The sequence below is a fragment of the Artemia sp. Qi Xiang Cuo genome, chromosome 19, assembly GCF_049724085.1.
Source record: "Artemia sp. Qi Xiang Cuo chromosome 19, ASM4972408v1, whole genome shotgun sequence".
In the NCBI taxonomy this organism is placed as follows: domain Eukaryota; kingdom Metazoa; phylum Arthropoda; class Branchiopoda; order Anostraca; family Artemiidae; genus Artemia; species Artemia sp. Qi Xiang Cuo.
Window position 1 is genome coordinate 12,421,707 of NC_142812.1, and position 20,480 is coordinate 12,442,186.

Below are 20,480 nucleotides of genomic sequence, written 5' to 3' on the forward strand. Positions count from 1 at the left end.
TCTGAATGGTCTTGCACCCGATTTTTTTATGAATATTTTTAAGCCTAATTCGTTTTACCACGATTATTCGACTAGGAGTGCGGATAGTCTTGCATCTGAGCCACGGAACACAACGAGAGCGAGTCAAGTGACCAGACACATGGGCCTGTCAGTTTGGAATTCGTTCCCAGATTCTGTTCGTCAAGCTGAAAGTGTGCCGCAACTTAAAACCCGTATTAAAAATCATTTCTTTTCAGGAATTTGGTAGTGTTAAAGGTTCGAGAGAAGGCTTTTTTTTGTAGATATTTTATTTTATTTTTTTTTATTTTGTGCCATTATATATTTATCAATTAATTTCAGTTATTATTATTGTTATCCCCTTTTTTCATTTTATTTGGTGTGTTTAATTGGCAAGCATGATATCCAACAGGTCGCTTTTTCAAGCATCTTCTTGCTTTAGTGTGACTTGTTGTCACATTGAGTTGTTTTTTTGTTAATAAAATGTATGAACCTGAACCTATACCGCCGCAGCGCTGCCTATTCACAGAAAAGTGATTTTAAAACAATACAAGAATTCCATGGCCACTTATAAAGTGTCAGATACCTCCCAAGAATGGCAGCTTAGAATTTGGTATCACCTCTCTCTTTTATTACTTTTGGCTAATCAGTTCGGTGATTTTAAAACAAATTTAGAATGGATCTTTTTTTTTGGAAAATAGAAGAATATAAGAAAATTTTGAAAGGAAGAAATATAGGAAATTTGAAGTGTAGAGAATTTTGAATATAGGAAGAAAATAGGAATTTTGGAAAGTAGAAGACAATATAGGAAATCTTGTAAAGCTTTCGGAATTTTAAAGAGGAAACGAGCCTCTTGAGTTATATATGTGCTCTTCTGTTTTTGTAACGATGCAGATATTGAAATGATACATTTAAGAGACATGAACCTTCATTAAACTGTTTGGACGAAAAGCAACGGTTTATTGATGGCTCTTATTGACGGCTTATTGATGGCTCTTATTGATGGCTTGTTTGCCGAAGAAAAACAAGCAAGTGGTTAACCGATCCCATTAGTTAACAAGAAAATCTATATTTTGCTGAAATACTACTACTACTACTAACAACTCACCGCAGCACCAAGCCACCTGAGGCCAACACAGCTACGCACGCTCCTCCTCCATATCATTCTATTCAAAGCCTCCCTTTTTACACCCTCCAACGAAGTTCCCATTTCCTTTAAATCTTTCTTTATGATGTCCTCCGACCCCAGACGTGGACGACCTGTTTTCCGTTTAGCCCTAGACGGTTGACCGAAAAGAACAAACTTCGGCAATCTACCATCCTTCATCCGCACAACGGGCCCTAGCCATCTCAATTTTTCTTTCATTATAGCCCTGAAGAGCGGTATTGAACCATATTTTTCGTACATGCTATTTAAAATTACTAGAAATTACCCAGGTTTTGGATCAATTACCCATAGTTGAAATTATCCAGGTTTTAGACATTTGTCTCTTTCGGTCTGTAAGCACCAGGGAGTCTAGTAAGCATTTAAAAGTATTTCTCAGCAGCGGTCGAGGAAGTAAAGTAGGGGGGTTACGGATTTGGGTCCGTGCTTCTTCACAAAATGATGCTTTCTTATATTTTTATTTTTCTTTTTATCTTATTTATATTTTTATATTTATATCTTATTTATATTTATATTTTATCTTATTTATTTTATTATTTATATTTTTATTTTTATCTTATATTTTTCACATAGTTTGCCTACGCTTTTTTTATTGAGGCACCCTCACCCCTTTAAATTCCTGAATCAAATGATTGTACATTTCATGCTACTTAAAAATACATTATTTCGATTATATTTGTGAAACTAAGATGCTAACTGGCATACAGTTACAAAATGCAAAAGTATCAGAAAAGATTTTTGATTCTTGATTAAACTTTATTTTCTTGTTCTTTTAAAAGTTTGATTTTTATTTATGTTGTTTTTATTGAAACCCTCTTTTACAGAAAAATGCTCTCGTGGTATGATGTACAATGATGAAGCAAAACGTTGTGTGGTATGTGGCTTTGGAAGGTTCCAGCCAGAAGAAGGATCTTTTAGTTGCCTTACCTGCCCCATTGGAAAAACAACTAGAACTGATGTCGCGATTTCTATAGAAGAGTGCCGAGAGGATTGCCCCAGCGGCCAACAGATGACTGCATCTGGCTCAGATACAACTGCTCAGTGCGAGCCTTGTCCAAGAGGAACTTACCGAACAAAAGGACTGCATATGACCTGCACACCCTGTCCAGCTGATAAAACAACACCAATTGGTAACAAAGGAGCAGCTGGACCAGAAGAGTGTACAATACCCAGATGTCCACCGGGTACCTTTTTGCCTTCAGATTCAACAAATTGTACTAAATGTCCGAGAGGTTTTTACCAGCCTTTGCCACAACAGAGTGGATGTCTTTCATGTCCACCAGATACTTCTACGAATGATGTTGGATCAGTAAGTAATATTTATATCGATATAAGATTTGCATAAGGAGAAAAAGTGGGATGACTTTCCTGTAGTTCTGTGGTAAAAAGTATGCTTTTATTTCATTGGCTCACGGCTGTGACCTAGTTTTCTGAGCCAATCACTTTATTCCTTAAGCGTATGCAAGAAAGGAAAGCCCATAAGCCCTTCTTCTTAAAATATCATTGGTTCCTGCTTAAACTTTAAACCTAATAAAATAAGGAATTGTTCAATTCCACCTGGTAGGTTCTCCTGTGTTAAATTTTAAGCCAATGAAAAGCACGGAAAGTTATTTAGTTGTAAGATTTTCAATAAGTAAACTCTATGAGTGTGTTCCGAGTTCAACGAAAAGTTACTAATATTCGATAAAGAACGTACTTTTGTTCCGAGTGAGACTGAATTAATAGTTGTAACGATTGAAAATTAACTGTGGAATAAATTTTTTATCAATGTTTTTTGAATACGGTTAGCTAACATCTATTTTGTGTTAACGTTGGCACAAACATCATCAAATTGCAAAAAATGGAGGCAAATAACCAATCTAAGGAGAAATAAGGCATCAACGCTCATTTTTTTCGTATTTCACTCAATAATCGTTAAAATTAAATATTTAGATTGCTTTCTGATATTGAAAAGTCGATCACTGGAAATAGAGCGAGAGTCTACTGAAAGGCTCTAAGCTATATTGTCAAAATCCGATTTCTTAGCTGAGAAGCTCTGAATTTGTGCCAGCTCTGAATTTGTGAAGCTCTGAGAAGCTCTGAATTTGTGAAACATATTCAAAAAATTGACGAAAAATATAAAATAAAATCCATATAACAAACAATATGATTGGAAAGAACTGATAAAACAAACCAATCGATTAATATAAAATTATATTGATTCCTGGAAATCTCGGCAATTTAAGATTTTGTTCAACACTGTTTTTTTATCCACAAAAAAAAATGTTTAGAATATATCTGGTTTTCACAAAAGCGCAAATGATGAAATAGAGTTTAGAATTTCTACTGATATGGGGGGGGGGGAGACCACCCAATCTCCTGTTTGTAGTAATTTCTGTTCGTTTTAAGTTTGACGCAAGTATTACTATTAGTTTATCCTCGTTTTAGGATTTATTTATTCATCTATATCCGTATCCAATATATTTAAGTGCTTATTATCACATATGTGATCAGATTAGGCCTATATTATGTGATAAGAGATGATTATTCATTTTAATTTTTGTTTCTTTTGATTTTGATTTATTCTTTGATAGTAATTTCTTGCTGCTTGAATTGTAATAGGGCTTCATTTCTGCTCATTTTAAATTTTAATATGGTTCTTTACTTTTCTTTGAAAAAGTTCTTCTTTGGAAAGATTTTAAAAAACTATTTTTGATTGTTTTAATTGCTATTGTTAGTGCTTTGAATATTTCTCACGTTTTTCATATTTTTGGCATAGGAATTAAAACTTCAGATTTTAATTTAATTTTGTTGCTCAATGTGATCTGAGCACTGGCTTTGACTGTATTCAATATAATTATTGCATAATATAATATAATTATTGCATAAGGAATAAGTATCAGCATATGTATATTAAACTGACAATGCACATTTCTTTCATTAAGTTCATTTGAATTTGTTCCAGTAAAGTACAAATTATATTCTGGCTTTTAGAAAGCATAGGGTTTAGAACCCTGCTCAGATTAATTTCTGATTTTTTTGAGTTTTCCTTCTTTTAGTTTATGTTTTGTTTGGGTTTCATTTATTTATTAATACTGATGTGTGGTTGTATGCTTGGTAGATTATTTGATTCTAGTTTTGTTCATTTTTGGTTTAATGGAGTTCCTTACTTATTTTTTGAAAAACTAATTTTGTGCAAAAAGTTTTTCAATTAATTATATTATGAGTGGTGAAGGAAATGAAATGTTTGGAGCCCCTCCACACAAGTTTATATTTATTGCTGTTGGATTAGGGGATGTAACTCTACTTTGTGTATACATGACAACTAACCTATCGTAACTCTGCTTCAAATCATAAATTAACGTCACGTCACGTCACGTGGAACCGTGAGTACGGATCTACGTTCTCAGATACCAAAAGCCTCGTTTCTCTCTAACCTACATATCTTACAAAAAGATCAGACTTACACTTATCTACAGAAATCCGGTAACACCTTTGATTTAGATTTTGTTATAGCAGATTTTCAACAGTCGGCGAACCTTAAAGTACATGTAGCACAATATTTTTTAATTAGTGATCATTTCCACTTAGAAGTGTCTTGCTCTATCCCAATGTCTTTGCTGGGAGGATCAGTGGGGAGGAAACGATTCACCAAGAAGTCTTGGGATAAAATTGAATTAGGGTTATACCACACTAATTTCAATTATATGTTGAATAAAATTAAAGTACCATATCGCCATCAGTGTCCTTCACTTGGCGGGGACGCCGTGGATGTGGATTGCTACCTGGCAGAAATATTACATTCTCTATATTGCTGCAAATATTGCGGTCTTAACCGTATCCATAAAAACTAATACGCCTAAATCGGGACGGTTTGATTTCCGTATAATTTAAAATCATGCGCTACTCTCCTGTCTAGCTTATGACTTTTTCGATTTTGAAGATGGGATATTGATTTTTTTTTCTTTATATATGTTTTGTTGTTGGTATATTTGTTTTTCTCCCCTATTCTTCCCTGGGCATGAAACATTACGGGGGAGACTATATTGAAGTTGCTTATTTATTGTAAATTTATTGTTTAATAAATGACCTCGGAACTCAAAAGTCTAGTTAAAAATGTTTGTGCTCTAGTAGTAGAACAATAGCCCGTGCTAAAATTAGCTTAACAGAAAAAAGGTCAATTGACAAAATCTAGAGTATCTATTCTTGTTATGTCTTTTTGTTTTCAAATTATCGGTTTTAGTGTTTATTTTATTTGTTGGCTTTCCGTTTTTTTATTTTTGCATGAAATCATAGTTAAATATATTGATATAGTTCAAAAATTACTTTTGACTTATTACTATAATTTTATAATTTTGCTTAAAAATTTTAATTCAATTTTTTTTTCATAATTCAAAAAATGGCAAAAAACTTGACCAAGGATGCTCAATCACAAAAATGATGGGGAGGAGTAAGAAGTTTTTTTTCAATGAAGATAAAAAAAAGGTATTTTTCGAAGTTCAGGGGGGGGGGGTTGAACAATAAATATACCAAGGAAATGTATTTTAAAATATAGGGTATAAGAAATTTAGGGGAAAATTGCCCCCTTCCTTAAGTTGTCTATCCTTGGCAAGAGAAAGGATTACTTTTGTTAATTTTCATCTTTAAAATTACATCCTATCAAATTAATCAAATTAGAACAAAGCTGAAATTTCTGAGTCTGGCTTTGTTAGTGTCCTCGACTTCCATCTGGCCTCCAAGAGCTGACCTCCATCTCGAAAGACCCCCTTCGACGCCTATACCATAGTGGCTGAAATTGATGAAAAGTGACATTACAAATATATTTTCCAATTACAAACTACAAAATTACAAAATTAATATTACAAATATTAGAAACATGTTTTAAAAATGTGATTCTATTTTTAGACATCCGTTGATGATTGCTTTAATCCCTGTCTGGTGAATGGTGATAGTCCTTGTGATGTGAATGCTCAGTGCATGTTTAAGAAAGAAGATAGCAGCTTCAGATGCGTCTGCAAACCTGGGTTTAATGGAACAGGCCAAATATGTACTGGTAAGTTTTATACTTGTAAGTGTACTTGGTAAGTACTTGGTAAGTACTTTATGTAAGTACTTTATGTACTTGGTAAGTACTGGTGAGTTATGGTATTCAGCTAAGCTTCATATACAGTATAATGTCTATTTAAACTTATAGATTTAAGAAAGGCTGAAAAATAAGGCTTACAAAAGGCGGGTAAGTCTGCTGGGGGTAAGTTTCCACGGGGAGAATTAAGCGTGGGGAGAGAAGTTTAAGGGGGAAAATTCCAAGGGAAATTTTAAACTGGGGGAATATGACAAAATTCCTACAAGGAATTCTTTTTATTTGTCTTACTCTCTGTTTGCCCGCTCAATTGTGCATGTGGAGATGTGCCAGAGGAATTGTCCGGGGAAAATTTGCAGCGGCGTTGGAATTGTTTGAAGTATTTTACTTTAACAAATTTCGCTTTGACAACAACGTATAAGTTTTTTGAAAAGTTGTGTTTCATAATTAAATCTCTTGTAAATGTTCACGGCTTTAATATACTGCATCTTTTTAGGGTATTATACAATGAATGAAAACATCAAACTATGGCTCCCTTATTTTTGCCTCTTGATTTTTTTCTTAATTCCCTGATTTCCTCTTATTACCCTGTCTTAATACCCTGATTTTCGCTTCTTACCTTCTTTGGTAATTGTTCCACCTCTTATTCTATTTCTATTATTTCACTCTTCAGGCAACAATCTTAAAGCAGCGATGTTTGAAAACTTATTTAGGAAGTTAAGGGGGGGGGGGGGGTATAAGAGGGATAAGTAAAAATATTTAAAGCAAGTGAGAATTTTATGCGAGAGAGCAAAGAGCGCAACTTTACATAGAGTGGGTTGGATTCATGAGAGGGGTAAGAGGGTAGCGTAAATTAAATATAATGTAGAGGAAGGGGCAATATCAATTTTTAAGAATATGGGGGGTTGGGGGGGGGGGGGTACGAATCAATTCATTTTTTAAATTTGGTTAGTCTGCTGTTTTTGGAATTTTTCAAGGAGAATACCAAAAAAGGTATTCGTTGAAAATACTAAGAAATAGGTTTTCGTCAAAATCTGGAAGAAACAAATCTAGGAAGGCAGTTTTACCACGCACAATTTCCGCCCCCTGTGGAGGACGATATTTCCCCCCTTGTTTTTGCATCCACTAACTTTGTACTCGGATACGTTGCTAATAATAGTAGTAGTATTAAAGCAAGCGTTCCAACGCTTAAGTCCAAATCTTGATCAGTGGTGTTCTTAGAACTAAGAAAAGTGAAGATTAATCTTAATCCTTAATTTAAAACTAAGTTCAAACTTGCTGAAATTTCAATCCATCTCCAAAAAGACGGTCATTACTGCCAATACATGTTAATTGCTTTTCTTAAAATTAAGTTCAGCATAGTTGAACTTTCAGTGTGAGACTGAATTCAAGACAGAGACCAGCACCTAAACGTTGCTTAACACTATCAGATCTTTATTCACTCACGTGTGCAAACCAGGGTTGCCACTACGATCACTTCCTAAAGTGCTACCAATTCTCCAAATTTGTGCACTACATAACAATTTAAGGTACTGGAGTCAAAAATTGACCATAATACTGCTAAAAATAGCCCCTTTTTTCAGAATTGTATAAAAATGATTCATTTCAGTTGTTGATGGATAGTCGGTCATCGATTACTACTACATTGAACATAATGTAATAGTGCCAAAATAGCCCTTTTGTGCTACATGTGGCAACTCTGAGCACTTTTTACAGCACTAAATATAATGAAATAGTGCCGAAATAGCACTTATGTGTTACAGGTGGCAACCCTGAGCACCTTCTGCAGCGCTAAACATAATGAAATATTGCCAAAATAGCACTTTTGTGCTACTGGTGGCAACGCTGGTGCAAATCCTCTGTACGTGTGAAATACTCTGTACGGGTTTAGTCGCTGAATAAAAATAAAATCATTCAATCATTCTAGAATAATGCTCATAACACTGAGAAATATTTATTTTGGAATATGTAAACAGTTAGGCAAGCATTATTGAATTAAAATCAACTTGGTGGAAGTGACGAAAAACTCGAGAGCTATGGCTAATTAGGGTAAAAGCCAAATCAGACAATCTCTGTGAGAGGCAGAGATGGCATACCTTTTTTAGAATTGTATAGAAAAGATTCATTTCACATGTTGATGGATAGTCTGTCACCCATTTTTACAGCACTAAACATAATGAAATAGTGCCAAAATAGCCTTTTCGTGCTACAGGTGGCAACCCTGAGCACTTTATACAGCACTAAACATAATGAAATAGTGTCAAATTAGCACTTTCGTGCTATAGGGGGCAACCCTGGTGCAAATCCCTTAGCGCTTCTTTCTGATATTCTGCTTATTTCTAGCAACCTATACCTCTTTTCCAGATTTATGTAATGGCTATTGCTTGAACGATGGTGTTTGTAAGAAAAATAAGGCTTTTGAGCCCCAGTGTCAATGTCCAGGGAGCTATCAAGGAAAGCGATGTGAGGAGAAATCCGAGTTTGCATATATCGCTGGAGGAATAGCTGGATCTGTCATTCTTCTTATCTTGATGATACTTCTCATCTGGATGATATGTGTGAGGTTAGTATTAGTTTCTATTATGTTTGCCTACCTAAAGATTAATTTATGTGTGTTATTTGAATTATAAATAATTAGTTTAATCAATTAATAATTTAATAATTGATAAAATTAATTAAAATTAATTATAAAAAAGAGATTTGCTGTGATTAGTTTTTAAATGAGAAGAGAGCTTATGTAAAAAAAAACCATTAGTTTTTTAAATAAATGAAAACACACTTGGCTGAGCCGTGGTTGTGCCAAGATGCAATTTCTAAACAATTCCTATCTTTTTATTCTTTAATATCATCGATAAATTAAATTTTAGGACGAATCGTCGAAAACAACCAGAAATGAAAGCTGGCTTAGCACCCTCAATAATTGATCCAGCTGGAGGTGCAATTAACCCTAACTTTTTCTATGGTACTGGTGCACCATATGCAGAAAGCATAGCACCATCACATCACTCCACGTACGCACATTATTATGATGAAGAAGAAGATGGCTGGGAAATGCCTAATTTTTACAATGAAACTTATGTTAAAGGTAAGTGTTGCCATGCTTTTTTTATTATTGTTATCCATAAATTTTGTGTCAGTAAAATAACAACTCTCACTCAGTCTAACTATAAAGAACAACCCTTAAAGGCTTAAAAGCCTGTAGATCAGGTCAGAAACAATGTTAAGAAAGAGAGGAAAATAATCAAAGAAAGAACTGATTTATCTGAAAAAAAAACAGATAAGTCAGAGAGACTGATTTATCTATTCTTCGGATTTATTTATCTGTTGAAGCTTTATTTTGTTTTGTCACTTAATTAGTTTCTCAAAATTTTCTGTCAATCTTTCTTTAACTCTTTCCTTCTCATTAATTTTGACATTGTTCCTATCTTTAACTGGAAAAATATTCCAGATTTACAATTCTCTCTCATTTTCTTAGCAGACCAGTACAATATTTTACCATTTTTACCGTCTGGCTGCATCTATAAGATCTTCAGCAATTTTATCTATGGCCTCAACTTCACACCTCCTGAATTCGTACTTTAAAACCTTCCCAGATTTTTTTGAATTCCTCTTATTTTCATATGATCTTATATGTAACAAGATCACTCAGATAATTTTTCTACAAGCCCCCCCTCGTCTCTATTAAATATAAAGCATTTTCACTAATATTCATAGCTGTGTTTCTAAATTTCTTCCCTAAGACACCATCAGTGACTTCACGAATTATTTTCCTAAAATTATTCAATCCATCTTCCACATTGTCAAATTTTAAACTCTGGAGTTTAGCATCCAACTGTTATTGGAAATATTATCTAAAATTCTCATCCTGGAGTCTACCAGCGTCATAGATTCCCAGAAGGGAGTTACCTTTCCGAAATATCAGCTTTAAACTAACCCTAGACACTACTAGATGGTGATCTTTATCAATAAGAGCACTCCTATTGATGAAAAACAAGATTTCTTCTCAACAACGACGGGTGGTATTTCCAAATGACATCTGTTAACCGCGGCGGGTCTACCAACATCATAAATTCCCAGAAGGTAGTTACCCTTCCTAAATTTCAACTTCAAATTAACCCTAGACACTACTACAGGGCAATCTTTATCAATAAGAGCAATACATTTTATTAAAAACATGATTTCTTTTCAACCACGACGGGTGGTATTTCTTAATGACATCTTCTAACCACGGCTTGATTACAAACATCAAAACTTCCCAGATGGTTGTTAAACTTCATAAATTTCAACTTCAAATTAATCATAGACACAACTACAGAGAAATCTTTCTCAATAACAGCACTCCTATTGATGATAAACAATATTTCTTTTCAACCACGACGTGTCGTATTTCCAAATGACATCGGTTAACCACGGCGGGTTTACCAACATCATAAATTCCCAGAAGGTTGTTACCCTTCATAACTTTAAACTTCAAATTAACCCTAGACACTACTACAGAGAAATCTTTATCAATAAGAGCACTAATTTTGATTATAAAGAATATTTCTTCTCAACCACGAGGGGTGTTATTTATAAATGACATCGTCTACCCGCGGCGGGACTACAAACATCATAAATTACCAGAAGGTAGTTAAACATCCTAAATTTCAACTTCAAATTAATCCTAGACACTCCTACAGAGAAATCTTTCTCAATAAGAGCACTCCTATTGATGATAAACAATATTTCTTCTCAACCACGACGGGTGGTATTTCCAAATGACATCTTCTAACCGCGGCGGGATTACCAACATCATAAAGTACCAGAAGGTAGTTACACTTCCTAAATTTAAACTTCAAATTAACCCTACACACTGCTACAGGGAAATCTTTCTCAATAACAGAACTCCTATAGATGATAAAAAATATTTCTTCTCAACCACGACGGGTCTTATTTCCAAATGACATCTGTTAACCGCGGTGGGTAGACCAACATCATAAATTCCCAGAAGGTAGTTACCCTTCCTAAATTTCAACTTCAAATTAACCCTAGACACTACTACAGGGCAATCTTTCTCCATAAGAGAACTCCTATTGATTAAAAAAAAAATTTCTTCTCAACAACGACGGGTGGTATTTCCAAATGACATCTGTTAACCGCGGCGGGTTTACCAACATCATAAATTCCGAGAAGGTAGTTACCCTTCCTAAATTTCAACTTCAAATTAACCCTAGACACTACTACAGGGCAATCTTTCTCCATAAGAGCACTCCTATTGATGAAAAACAAGATTTCTTTTCAACAACGACGGGTGGTATTTCTAAATGACATCTGTTAACCGCGGCGGGTCTACCAACATTATAAATTCCCAGAAGGTAGTTACCCTTCCTAAATTTCAACTTCAAATTAACCCTAGACGCTACTACAGGGAAATCTTTCTCAATAAGAGCACTTCTATTGATGATAAACAATATTTCTTCTCAACCACGACGGGTGTTATTTCCAAATGACATCTGTTAACCGCGGCGGGTTTACCAACATAATAAATACCCAGAAGGTAGTTACCCTTCCTAAATTTAAACTTCAAATTAACCCTAGACACTACTACAGGGCAATCTTTCTCAATAACAGCACTCCTATTGATTATAAAGAATATTTCTTCTCAACCACGACGGGTGTTATTTCCATATGACATCGTCTAACCGCGGTGTGATTCCAAATATCATAAATTACCAGAAGATAGTTAAACTTCCTAAATTTCAACTTCAAATTAACCCTAGACACTGCTACAGAGCAATCTTTCTCAATAAGAGCACTACTATTGATGAAAAACAAGATTTCTTATCAACAACGACGGGTGTTATTTCCATATGACATCTTCTAACCGCGGTTTCATTACAACTATCATAAATCACCAGAAGGTTGTTAAACTTCCTAAATTTTATCTTCAAATTAATCCTAGACACTGCTACAGGGCAATCTTTCTCAATAAGAGCACTCCAATTGATGATAAACAAGATTTCTTTTCAACAACGACGGGTGGTATTTCCAAATGACATCTGTGAACCGTTGTTGCATTACCACCCTCAAAACGCCCCATAATGTTTTTAACCTTCATAACTTACAACTTAACATTAATCAGAGACACTGCTCCAGGGAAATCTTTATAAATAACTGCACTTCCATGGATGATAAACAAGATATCTTGTCAAACCCCACTTGGGTTATATCCAAATGAAAACTTTTAACCGCGGCGGGTCTACCAACATCATAAATTCCCAGAAGGTAGTTACCTTTACTAAATTTCAACTTCAAATTAACCCTAGACACTACTACAGGGCAATCTTTCTCAATAAGAGCACTCATTTTTATTAAAAACAAGATTTCTTCTCAACCACGACGGGGGGTATTTCCAAATGACATCTGTTAACCGCGGCGGGTCTACCAACATCATAAATGCCCAGAAGATAGTTACCCTTCCTAAATTTCAACTTCAAATTAACCCTAGACACTACTACAGGGCAATCTTTCTCAATAAGAGCACTCCTATTGATGAAAAACAAGATTTCTTCTCAACAACGACGGGTGGTATTTCCAAATGACATCTGTTAACCGCGGCGGGTCTACAAACATCATAAATTACCAGAAGATAGTTACCCTTCCAAAATTTCAACTACAAATTAATACTCCACCATACGAACTAGAAAACTTTATAAATATCAGAAGTTATTTTGATTATTAACATGATATATTCTCACCCACGACGGGAGTTATGTCTATCGGATATCGTTTAACAGAGGTGGCATTCCAACCCTCATAAATTAACTGACGGTAGTTACACATCCTAAATTTCAACTTCAAATTAACCCTAGACACTACTACAGGGCAATCTTTCTCAATAAGAGCACTCCTATTGATGAAAAAGAAGATTTCTTCTCAACAACGACGGGTGGTATTTCCAAATGACATCTGTTAACCGTGGCGGGTCTACCAACATCATAAATTCCCTGAAGGTAGTTACCCTTCCTAAATTTCAACTTCAAATTAACCCTAGACACTACTAAAGGTCAATCTTTCTCAATAAGAGCACTCCTATTGATTAAAAACAAGATTTCTTCTCAACAACGACGGGTTGTATTTCCAAATGACATCTGTTAACCGTGGCGGGTCTACCAACATCATAAATTCCCTGAAGGTAGTTACCCTTCCTAAATTTCAACTTCAAATTAACCCTAGACACTACTACAGGGCAACCTTTCTCAATAAGAGCACTCCTATTGATGAAAAACAAGATTTCTTCTCAACAACGACGGGTGGTATTTCCAAATGACATCTGTTAACCGCGGCGGGTCTACCAAGATCATAAATTCCCAGAAGGTAGTTACCCTTCCTAAATTTCAACTTCAAATTAACCCTAGACACTACTACAGGGCAATCTTTCTCAATAAGAGCACTTCTATTGATGATAAACAAGATTTCTTGTCAACCACGACGGGTGGTATTTCCAAATGACATCTGTTAACCGTGGCGGGTCTACCAACATCATAAATTCCCAGAAGGTAGTTACCCTTCCTAAATTTCAACTTCAAATTAACCCTAGACACTACTACAGGGAAATCTTTCTCAATAAGAGCACTCCTATTCATTATAAACAATATTTCTTCTCAACCACGACGGGTGGTATTTCCAAATGATATCTGCTAACCACGGCGGCTTTACCAATATCATAAATTCCCAGAAGGTTGTTACCATTCCTAAATTTAAACTTAAAATTAATCCTAGACACTCCTACGGAGAAATCTTTCTCAATAAGAGAACTCCCATTGATTATAAACAATATTTATTTTCACCCACGACGGGTCGTATGTCTAAATGACATCGGCTAACCGTGGCGTCACTACCACCATCATAAATTCCCAGAAGGTAGTTACCCTTCCTAAATTTCAACTTCAAATTAACCCTAGACACTACTACAGGGAAATCTTTCTCAATAAGAGAACTCCTATTGATGAAAAACAATATTTCTTCTCAACAACGACGGGTGGTATTTCCAAATGACATCTGTTAACCGCGGCGGGTCTACCAACATCATAAATTCCCAGAAGGTAGTTACCCTTACTAAATTTCAACTTCAAATTAACCCTAGACACTACTACAGGGCAATCTTTCTCAATAAGAGCACTCCTATTGATTAAAAACAAGATTTCTTCTCAACAACGACGGGTGGTATTTCCAAATGACATCTGTTAACCGCGGCGGGTCTACCAACATCATAAATTCCCAGAAGGTAGTTACCCTTCCTAAATTTCAACTTCAAATTAACCCTAGACACTACTAAAGGGCAACCTTTCTCAATAAGAGCACTCCTATTGATGAAAAACAAGATTTCTTCTCAACAACGACGGGGGTATTTCCAAATGACATCTGTTAACCGCGGCGGGTCTACCAACATCATAAATTCCCAGAAGATAGTTACCCTTTCTAAATTTCAACTTCAAATTAACCCTAGACACTACTACAGGGCAAACTTTCTCAATAAGAGCACTCCTATTGATGAAAAACAAGATTTCTTCTCAACAACGACGGGTGGTATTTCCAAATGACATCTGTTAACCGCGGCGGGTCTACCAACATCATAAATTCCCAGAAGATAGTTACCCTTCCTAAATTTCAACTTCAAATTAACCCTAGACACTACTACAGGGCAATCTTTCTCAATAAGAGCACTCCTATTTATTAAAAACAAGATTTCTTCTCAACAACGACGGGTGGTATTTCCAAATGACATCTGTTAACCGTGGCGGGTCTACCAACATCATAAATTCCCAGAAGGTAGTTACCCTTCCTAAATTTCAACTTCAAATTAACCCTAGACACTACTACAGGGCAATCTTTCTCAATACGAGCACTCCTATTTATTATTAACAAGATTTCTTGTCAACCACGACGGGGTTTATTTCTAAATGAAATCTTCTAACCATGGTGGCATTACCAACATCATAAATGACCAGAAGGTTGTTAAATTTCCCAAATTTCAACTTCAAATTCATACTAGACACTACTACAGGGCAATCTTTCTCAATAAGACCACTCCTATTGATGAAAAACAAGATTTCTTTTCAACAACGACGGGTGGTATTTCAAAATGACATCTGTTAACCGCGGCGGGTCTACCAAGATCAAAAAGTCCGAGAAGGTTGTTACCCTTACCAAATTTAAACTTAAAATTAAACCTAGACACTCCTACAGGGCAATCTTTCTCAATAAGAGCACTTCTATTGATGATAAACAATATTTCTTCTCAACCACGACGGGTGGTATTTCCAAATGACATCTGTTAACCGAGGCGGGTCTACCAACATCATAAATTCCCAGAAGGTAGTTACCCTTCCTAAATTTCAACTTCAAATTAACCCTAGACACTACTACAGGGCAATCTTTCTCAATAAGAGCACTCCTATTGATGAAAAACAAGATTTCTTCTCAGCAACGACGGGTGGTATTTCCAAATAACATCTGTTAATAGATAAATGCTGGGTGGTCACAATCGAACTCATTTTGGGGAATACTGGAGCCAGGTTCAGATCTAATATCAGTTTGTAACAGGTGACCGCAGTTTTTTGTTGTTTTGTCTAATGTGGGGCGTGGCGCACTTGTGACCTTTATTTCGGGCCAATGAAAATGATATAGTATTACTGTTTATACAGAAGCGATAATTTTCAAAATCTCCAGGACTTGCACTTTCGAACGTTATGTATCTTGAATAATATATATATATATATATATATATATATATATATATATATATATATATATATATATATATATATATATATATATATATATATATATATATATATATATATATATATATATTTCATTTTCAAAACTATCAACTCTCTCATCGCCAAAACTCATCAAAAGCTTTTAACTTTAAATTGTGGCTCAGCTTAATTCTCCCTAAAAACGCCTCAAAAGTCTTAACTCTCACTCTCGTGATAACTCTTAACTATCTCTCTGCTCTTAAAATAAAAAATTCAACTCTCACTCAACTTATAACCCTTAAAAAACGTTCAAACTTTTAGCTATTAATAAACTCAAAACTACCAAGTCAAAACTCTTTGAAACATTTCAAAAATCTTAAAGCTCTCAATCCTCACTCAGCTTAAAATTATCAAATATATCAGCTCTCACTTAGCTCAAAAGTCTTCAAATTTCTCAACTCTTTTGAGTCAGAACTATGAAAACTCACCAAAACTCTTAACTCTTATTCTACCCAAAACTCTATGAAATTTTCCATATATTTCCAAACTCTGAACATCCTCCCTCTGTTTATAATTAGAAAAAAAAATCTTCAAATCTCTCAGACCTCACTCAGCTCAAATTTAAAGGAAAATTCTTCAAAACTGTCAGCACTAACTCCACTCAAAACTCTTAAATTTTAAAAAAAATTCAAATCTCTAAAATGTTGCTCGACTCAAACTTTAAAAAACTCTTCAAAACTTTTAACTGTCACTGAACACAAAACTCTCTTTAAATTTTCACAATTATCAAGACTCTCAGTCCTCGCCCAGCTTCAAATGCTGCAAAATCTTAACTCACACTCAACTAAAAACTTTCTTCATATCTTAGTCAACTTCAAGCTCTTGAAAATCAACTCAAATTTTATTGCTTCATTTATTTTTCCAAGAAAGGACCAGGACCAAAAAAAGAACACATTTACGAGAACGCTTTCAGGATCGACTCGTCAAAGCTTGAAAATTCTTTTTGTTATGTAGTTTGTATTTACAGATGGTGCTGTGTACCATCAGAATAATAATAATATAGCCAGGTCTCAAGGTGCTGTGTACGGGTGAATTATATTTTTTTTTCTACTTGAAGATGGTACAAAGAATAACATGGTCAGGTTCCATCGTGATTTGTATGGGTGATTTTCATTGTGTTTTCCATTTACAGATGGTACGAAGAATAACATGGCCAGGTCCCAAGGTGATTTGTATGGGTGAATTATGTTTTTTTTTCTACTTGAAGATGCTATAAAGAATAACATGGTCAGGTTCCATGGTGATTTGTGTGGGTGGGTGATTTTTATTATTTTTTTCATTTGCAGATGGTATAAAGAATAACATGGCCAGATCCCAAGGCAATTTGTATGATTGAATTAAATTTTTTTTTTACTTGAATATGGTACAAAGAATAACATGGTCAGGCTCCAAGGTGATTTGAATGGGTAATTTTCATTATTTTTTTATTTGCAGATGGTACGAAGAATAACATGGCCAGGTCTCAAGGTGATTTATATGGAAACAAGGATGAATTATACGATAGGCTGAGGCGACACGCGTATCAGGGCAAAAAACCCGAAAAAAATGAAAATGAAACAAGTGACAGTGATGGTCAGTGAATAGTTAAATATAGTTAGACTATTTTGTTATTCCTACTCCGTACCAACGAACCAATATTGTTATATTTGCACCTCAAATTCTTCTTCAACAATTTGCAAAATTTCTCTTTTTTCATGCACAAAAAGTTCACTATTTATTACCCCTTTTCAAATAATGAAAAAGATAACTGAAAACAAAGAGTCCCCTAACTAACAGAGTATTATGAGGAGTCAGTACCACTACTCCTTACTCCTTTATTTTTCATCCTTAATTTTAACTTCTTAATTTTACTTAATATTTACCACTACTCCTTAATTTTTCAATTTCTCTTACGAAAATTAAAAAAACTTTGCAATTTTTTTTATTCGCATACCGTTAAAATTGAGTTTTTCTACGTTGAATCTTAATTTCAAGGAAAAATTGGAAAAAATATCAATTTTAATTTTTTCGAACAGGTCTCCTGAAAGGAGAGCGCCTCTAGAAAGGTATATTCTAACCACAACCCCAGAGCTTCCGTCTGCAGCTGTACCTGTCCCATGCTTGACTATAATCATTTTATTAATTAATGATAACCATTAAAGTTTGTTTATAATAATTTTGTATTTATGGTCATCACACATCAGTTTGTGTTTTACTGTTATAATTTGTTGGTTAGATGGTCATTAGGAAAAAAGATGAAATTACAATAAGATAGCATTGAGGATTGTACATAGTGCTTAGAATTGTGCATAGCGGATTGAGGATTTTGGTAGCAATAAGAATTATGCATAAATTTGTGCATCGCACATCGAGCCGAGACAGAACCTAATTTTATTAATATTTATTATAATCTCAAGATATCGTAAACAATTAATTTATAAATCATAATTTGGGTAGGTAAGGGGGTTATTTTCATTGTCATTACAATTATGTGCCCTAATTAACTGTAATTAGTGACAAAGTGTTGTTTCTGTTTTTGTGTATGTAAATACAATTTGATTTAATTTAAAGTGTGCTGAAAATGTGTTCTTTAGTATCTTTGCTTAAAACTACAATCAGGCACGTACATTGAAGTTCTTTGAGCCTTTTAGAAGATCCATTTTAGAGGTCCAACAAAAGCACACTCAACATCATTTCGTGTATTAGGATCCCCTTGGTCCAGGTTATACGCATAGTGGATTTTGATTACACAAGGTAAGAGATGGTAATCAAATGCTACATTAGTAAAAATTCATTTATATTCAAAATTGTAATACAATATTTATTTAAAATTGTACTAAAAGATAGTATATATTTCACTCTAGGTGCCCCATCTCATTATCTTCAATGTGCTTCAAAATTACATTGAAATTTCCTGTAGTCTAAATATGTGTATTGTGTTCACCTTTGCTGAGAAACATGTTTGCTCCTCTATCTTGAATCTGCTCAATGATATAACATACCTACCAAGCAATTCATCCTACTCAAAAGTTAGTCGGCAACCCTCTGTAATTTTTACTACCCCGTAGGGAACTTTTGTCTTCATATCCCCACTGTCCACTCCATTACCCTTCAATAATGTTAAACCATTCATATCAACGATAAACCGCTTTCAAAAAGTCGAAAAACTGTAATTGCGCAGTTATTTCTCTTAATAATGCTTTCCCACTGTGAAAAAATATACCTAGTATTCTTGCTTAGATACATGAGTCAAGGACAGGTTCTTGTAAACAACTTCAATCGTACAACCCATCTAAATAGAAAGGGTACGGTCGGGTAAAAAAAAGGATGGGTTTCGTAATCAGCTGTCAGACTTGTTATCATAGGCAGTGCAATAGCGCTGCCTAAGTAAAGAACGATGTTGGCACAATCTATTATTATTATTTTTCTTTCTTTTGGTTTTAGACCAGGGCGCTTCGTGTCGAGGAATTTGTCGTAGAAACTTCGAAAAGGGCTCATTTGATTGGGAATTGGAAGGTCTTGTGCCCTTTTTAATAGCCGTGATTGCAAAGTGATTGCAAGGGAACTAACACCTCTTCCAAACCCACCATTTCCCCAAACACATTCAATCAAAATTGGAAATTATGTCCTTGAGGAGGACATTCCTTCCACAGCCCTCAGGGAAAGGGTTGTAAGCTATGCCCTGGGGGCATACAAGGTTTTTTTTTATAGAAAGCGTTATCGTAGAACCTTCAAAAAGGACTCATTTGATTGGAAATTCAAATGACTAGTGCCCGTTTCAATAGTTTTTGAGAAGGACACTCCCCCACAAACCTCAGGGCAAGGGTTTTAAGTTATGCCATGGGGCATATAAGGTTTTTAAAGAAGGCGTTGTCTTAGAAACTTTAAAAAAGGCTAGTGCCAATCTTAATGGTCGAAAGTGATTGGAGGGCAACTAGCCCCCCCCCCCCGAGCCCATCATTTTCCCAAACACATCCAATCAAAATTTTGAGACAACCATTTTGTTCAGCGTAGTTGATTTCCAGATAGAAAATGTATGTTTGAGGAGGACACTCCCCCACACGCCTCAGGGCAGGGATTATAAGTTATGCCCTGGGGGCATATAAGGTTTTTATTGAAATCTTTGTCGTACAAACTTGAAAAAAGGGTCATTCGATTTGAAATTCAAAGGAATATTACCCTTTTCAATAGTCGAAAGTAATTGGAGGGCAACTAACCCTCTTTCTCGCGCCCACCATTTCCTCAAACACATCCAATCGAAATTTTGAGATAGAAATTTTGTTCAACGTACAAGTTTGTACATGTACATTTTGTACAAGTCCGGTGATTATCAGTAGTAACGCTGAAAAGAAATTACCACCCGCTTGAACAAGACTTTTTCTTTTACAACTTGCTTTCTTTTTGCAAGCTATAGCACGCACAAGTGATCGATGTTGCCCTGTCTGCTGCTTAACACGATCTGACAGCTGAACATTAC

At 35.0% G+C, this 20,480-nt stretch overlaps 1 protein-coding gene across 1 annotated transcript in view; it reads left to right on the forward strand.

Annotated features, from left to right (window-relative positions):
- The window catches only part of uif (sushi, von Willebrand factor type A, EGF and pentraxin domain-containing protein uif), a 192,887-nt gene extending 174,308 nt beyond the window's left edge, over positions 1-18,579 (forward strand). Inside the window, exons 40-44 of the mRNA XM_089105261.1 lie at positions 1,987-2,471; positions 6,047-6,194; positions 8,586-8,784; positions 9,089-9,306; positions 17,459-18,579. Of these exons, the coding sequence (XP_088961387.1) occupies positions 1,987-2,471; positions 6,047-6,194; positions 8,586-8,784; positions 9,089-9,306; positions 17,459-17,604 (1,196 nt within the window). The 3' untranslated portion in view covers positions 17,605-18,579. The remainder of the gene's footprint in view (positions 1-1,986; positions 2,472-6,046; positions 6,195-8,585; positions 8,785-9,088; positions 9,307-17,458) is intronic.
- The last annotated feature ends 1,901 nt before the right edge of the window (positions 18,580-20,480 follow it).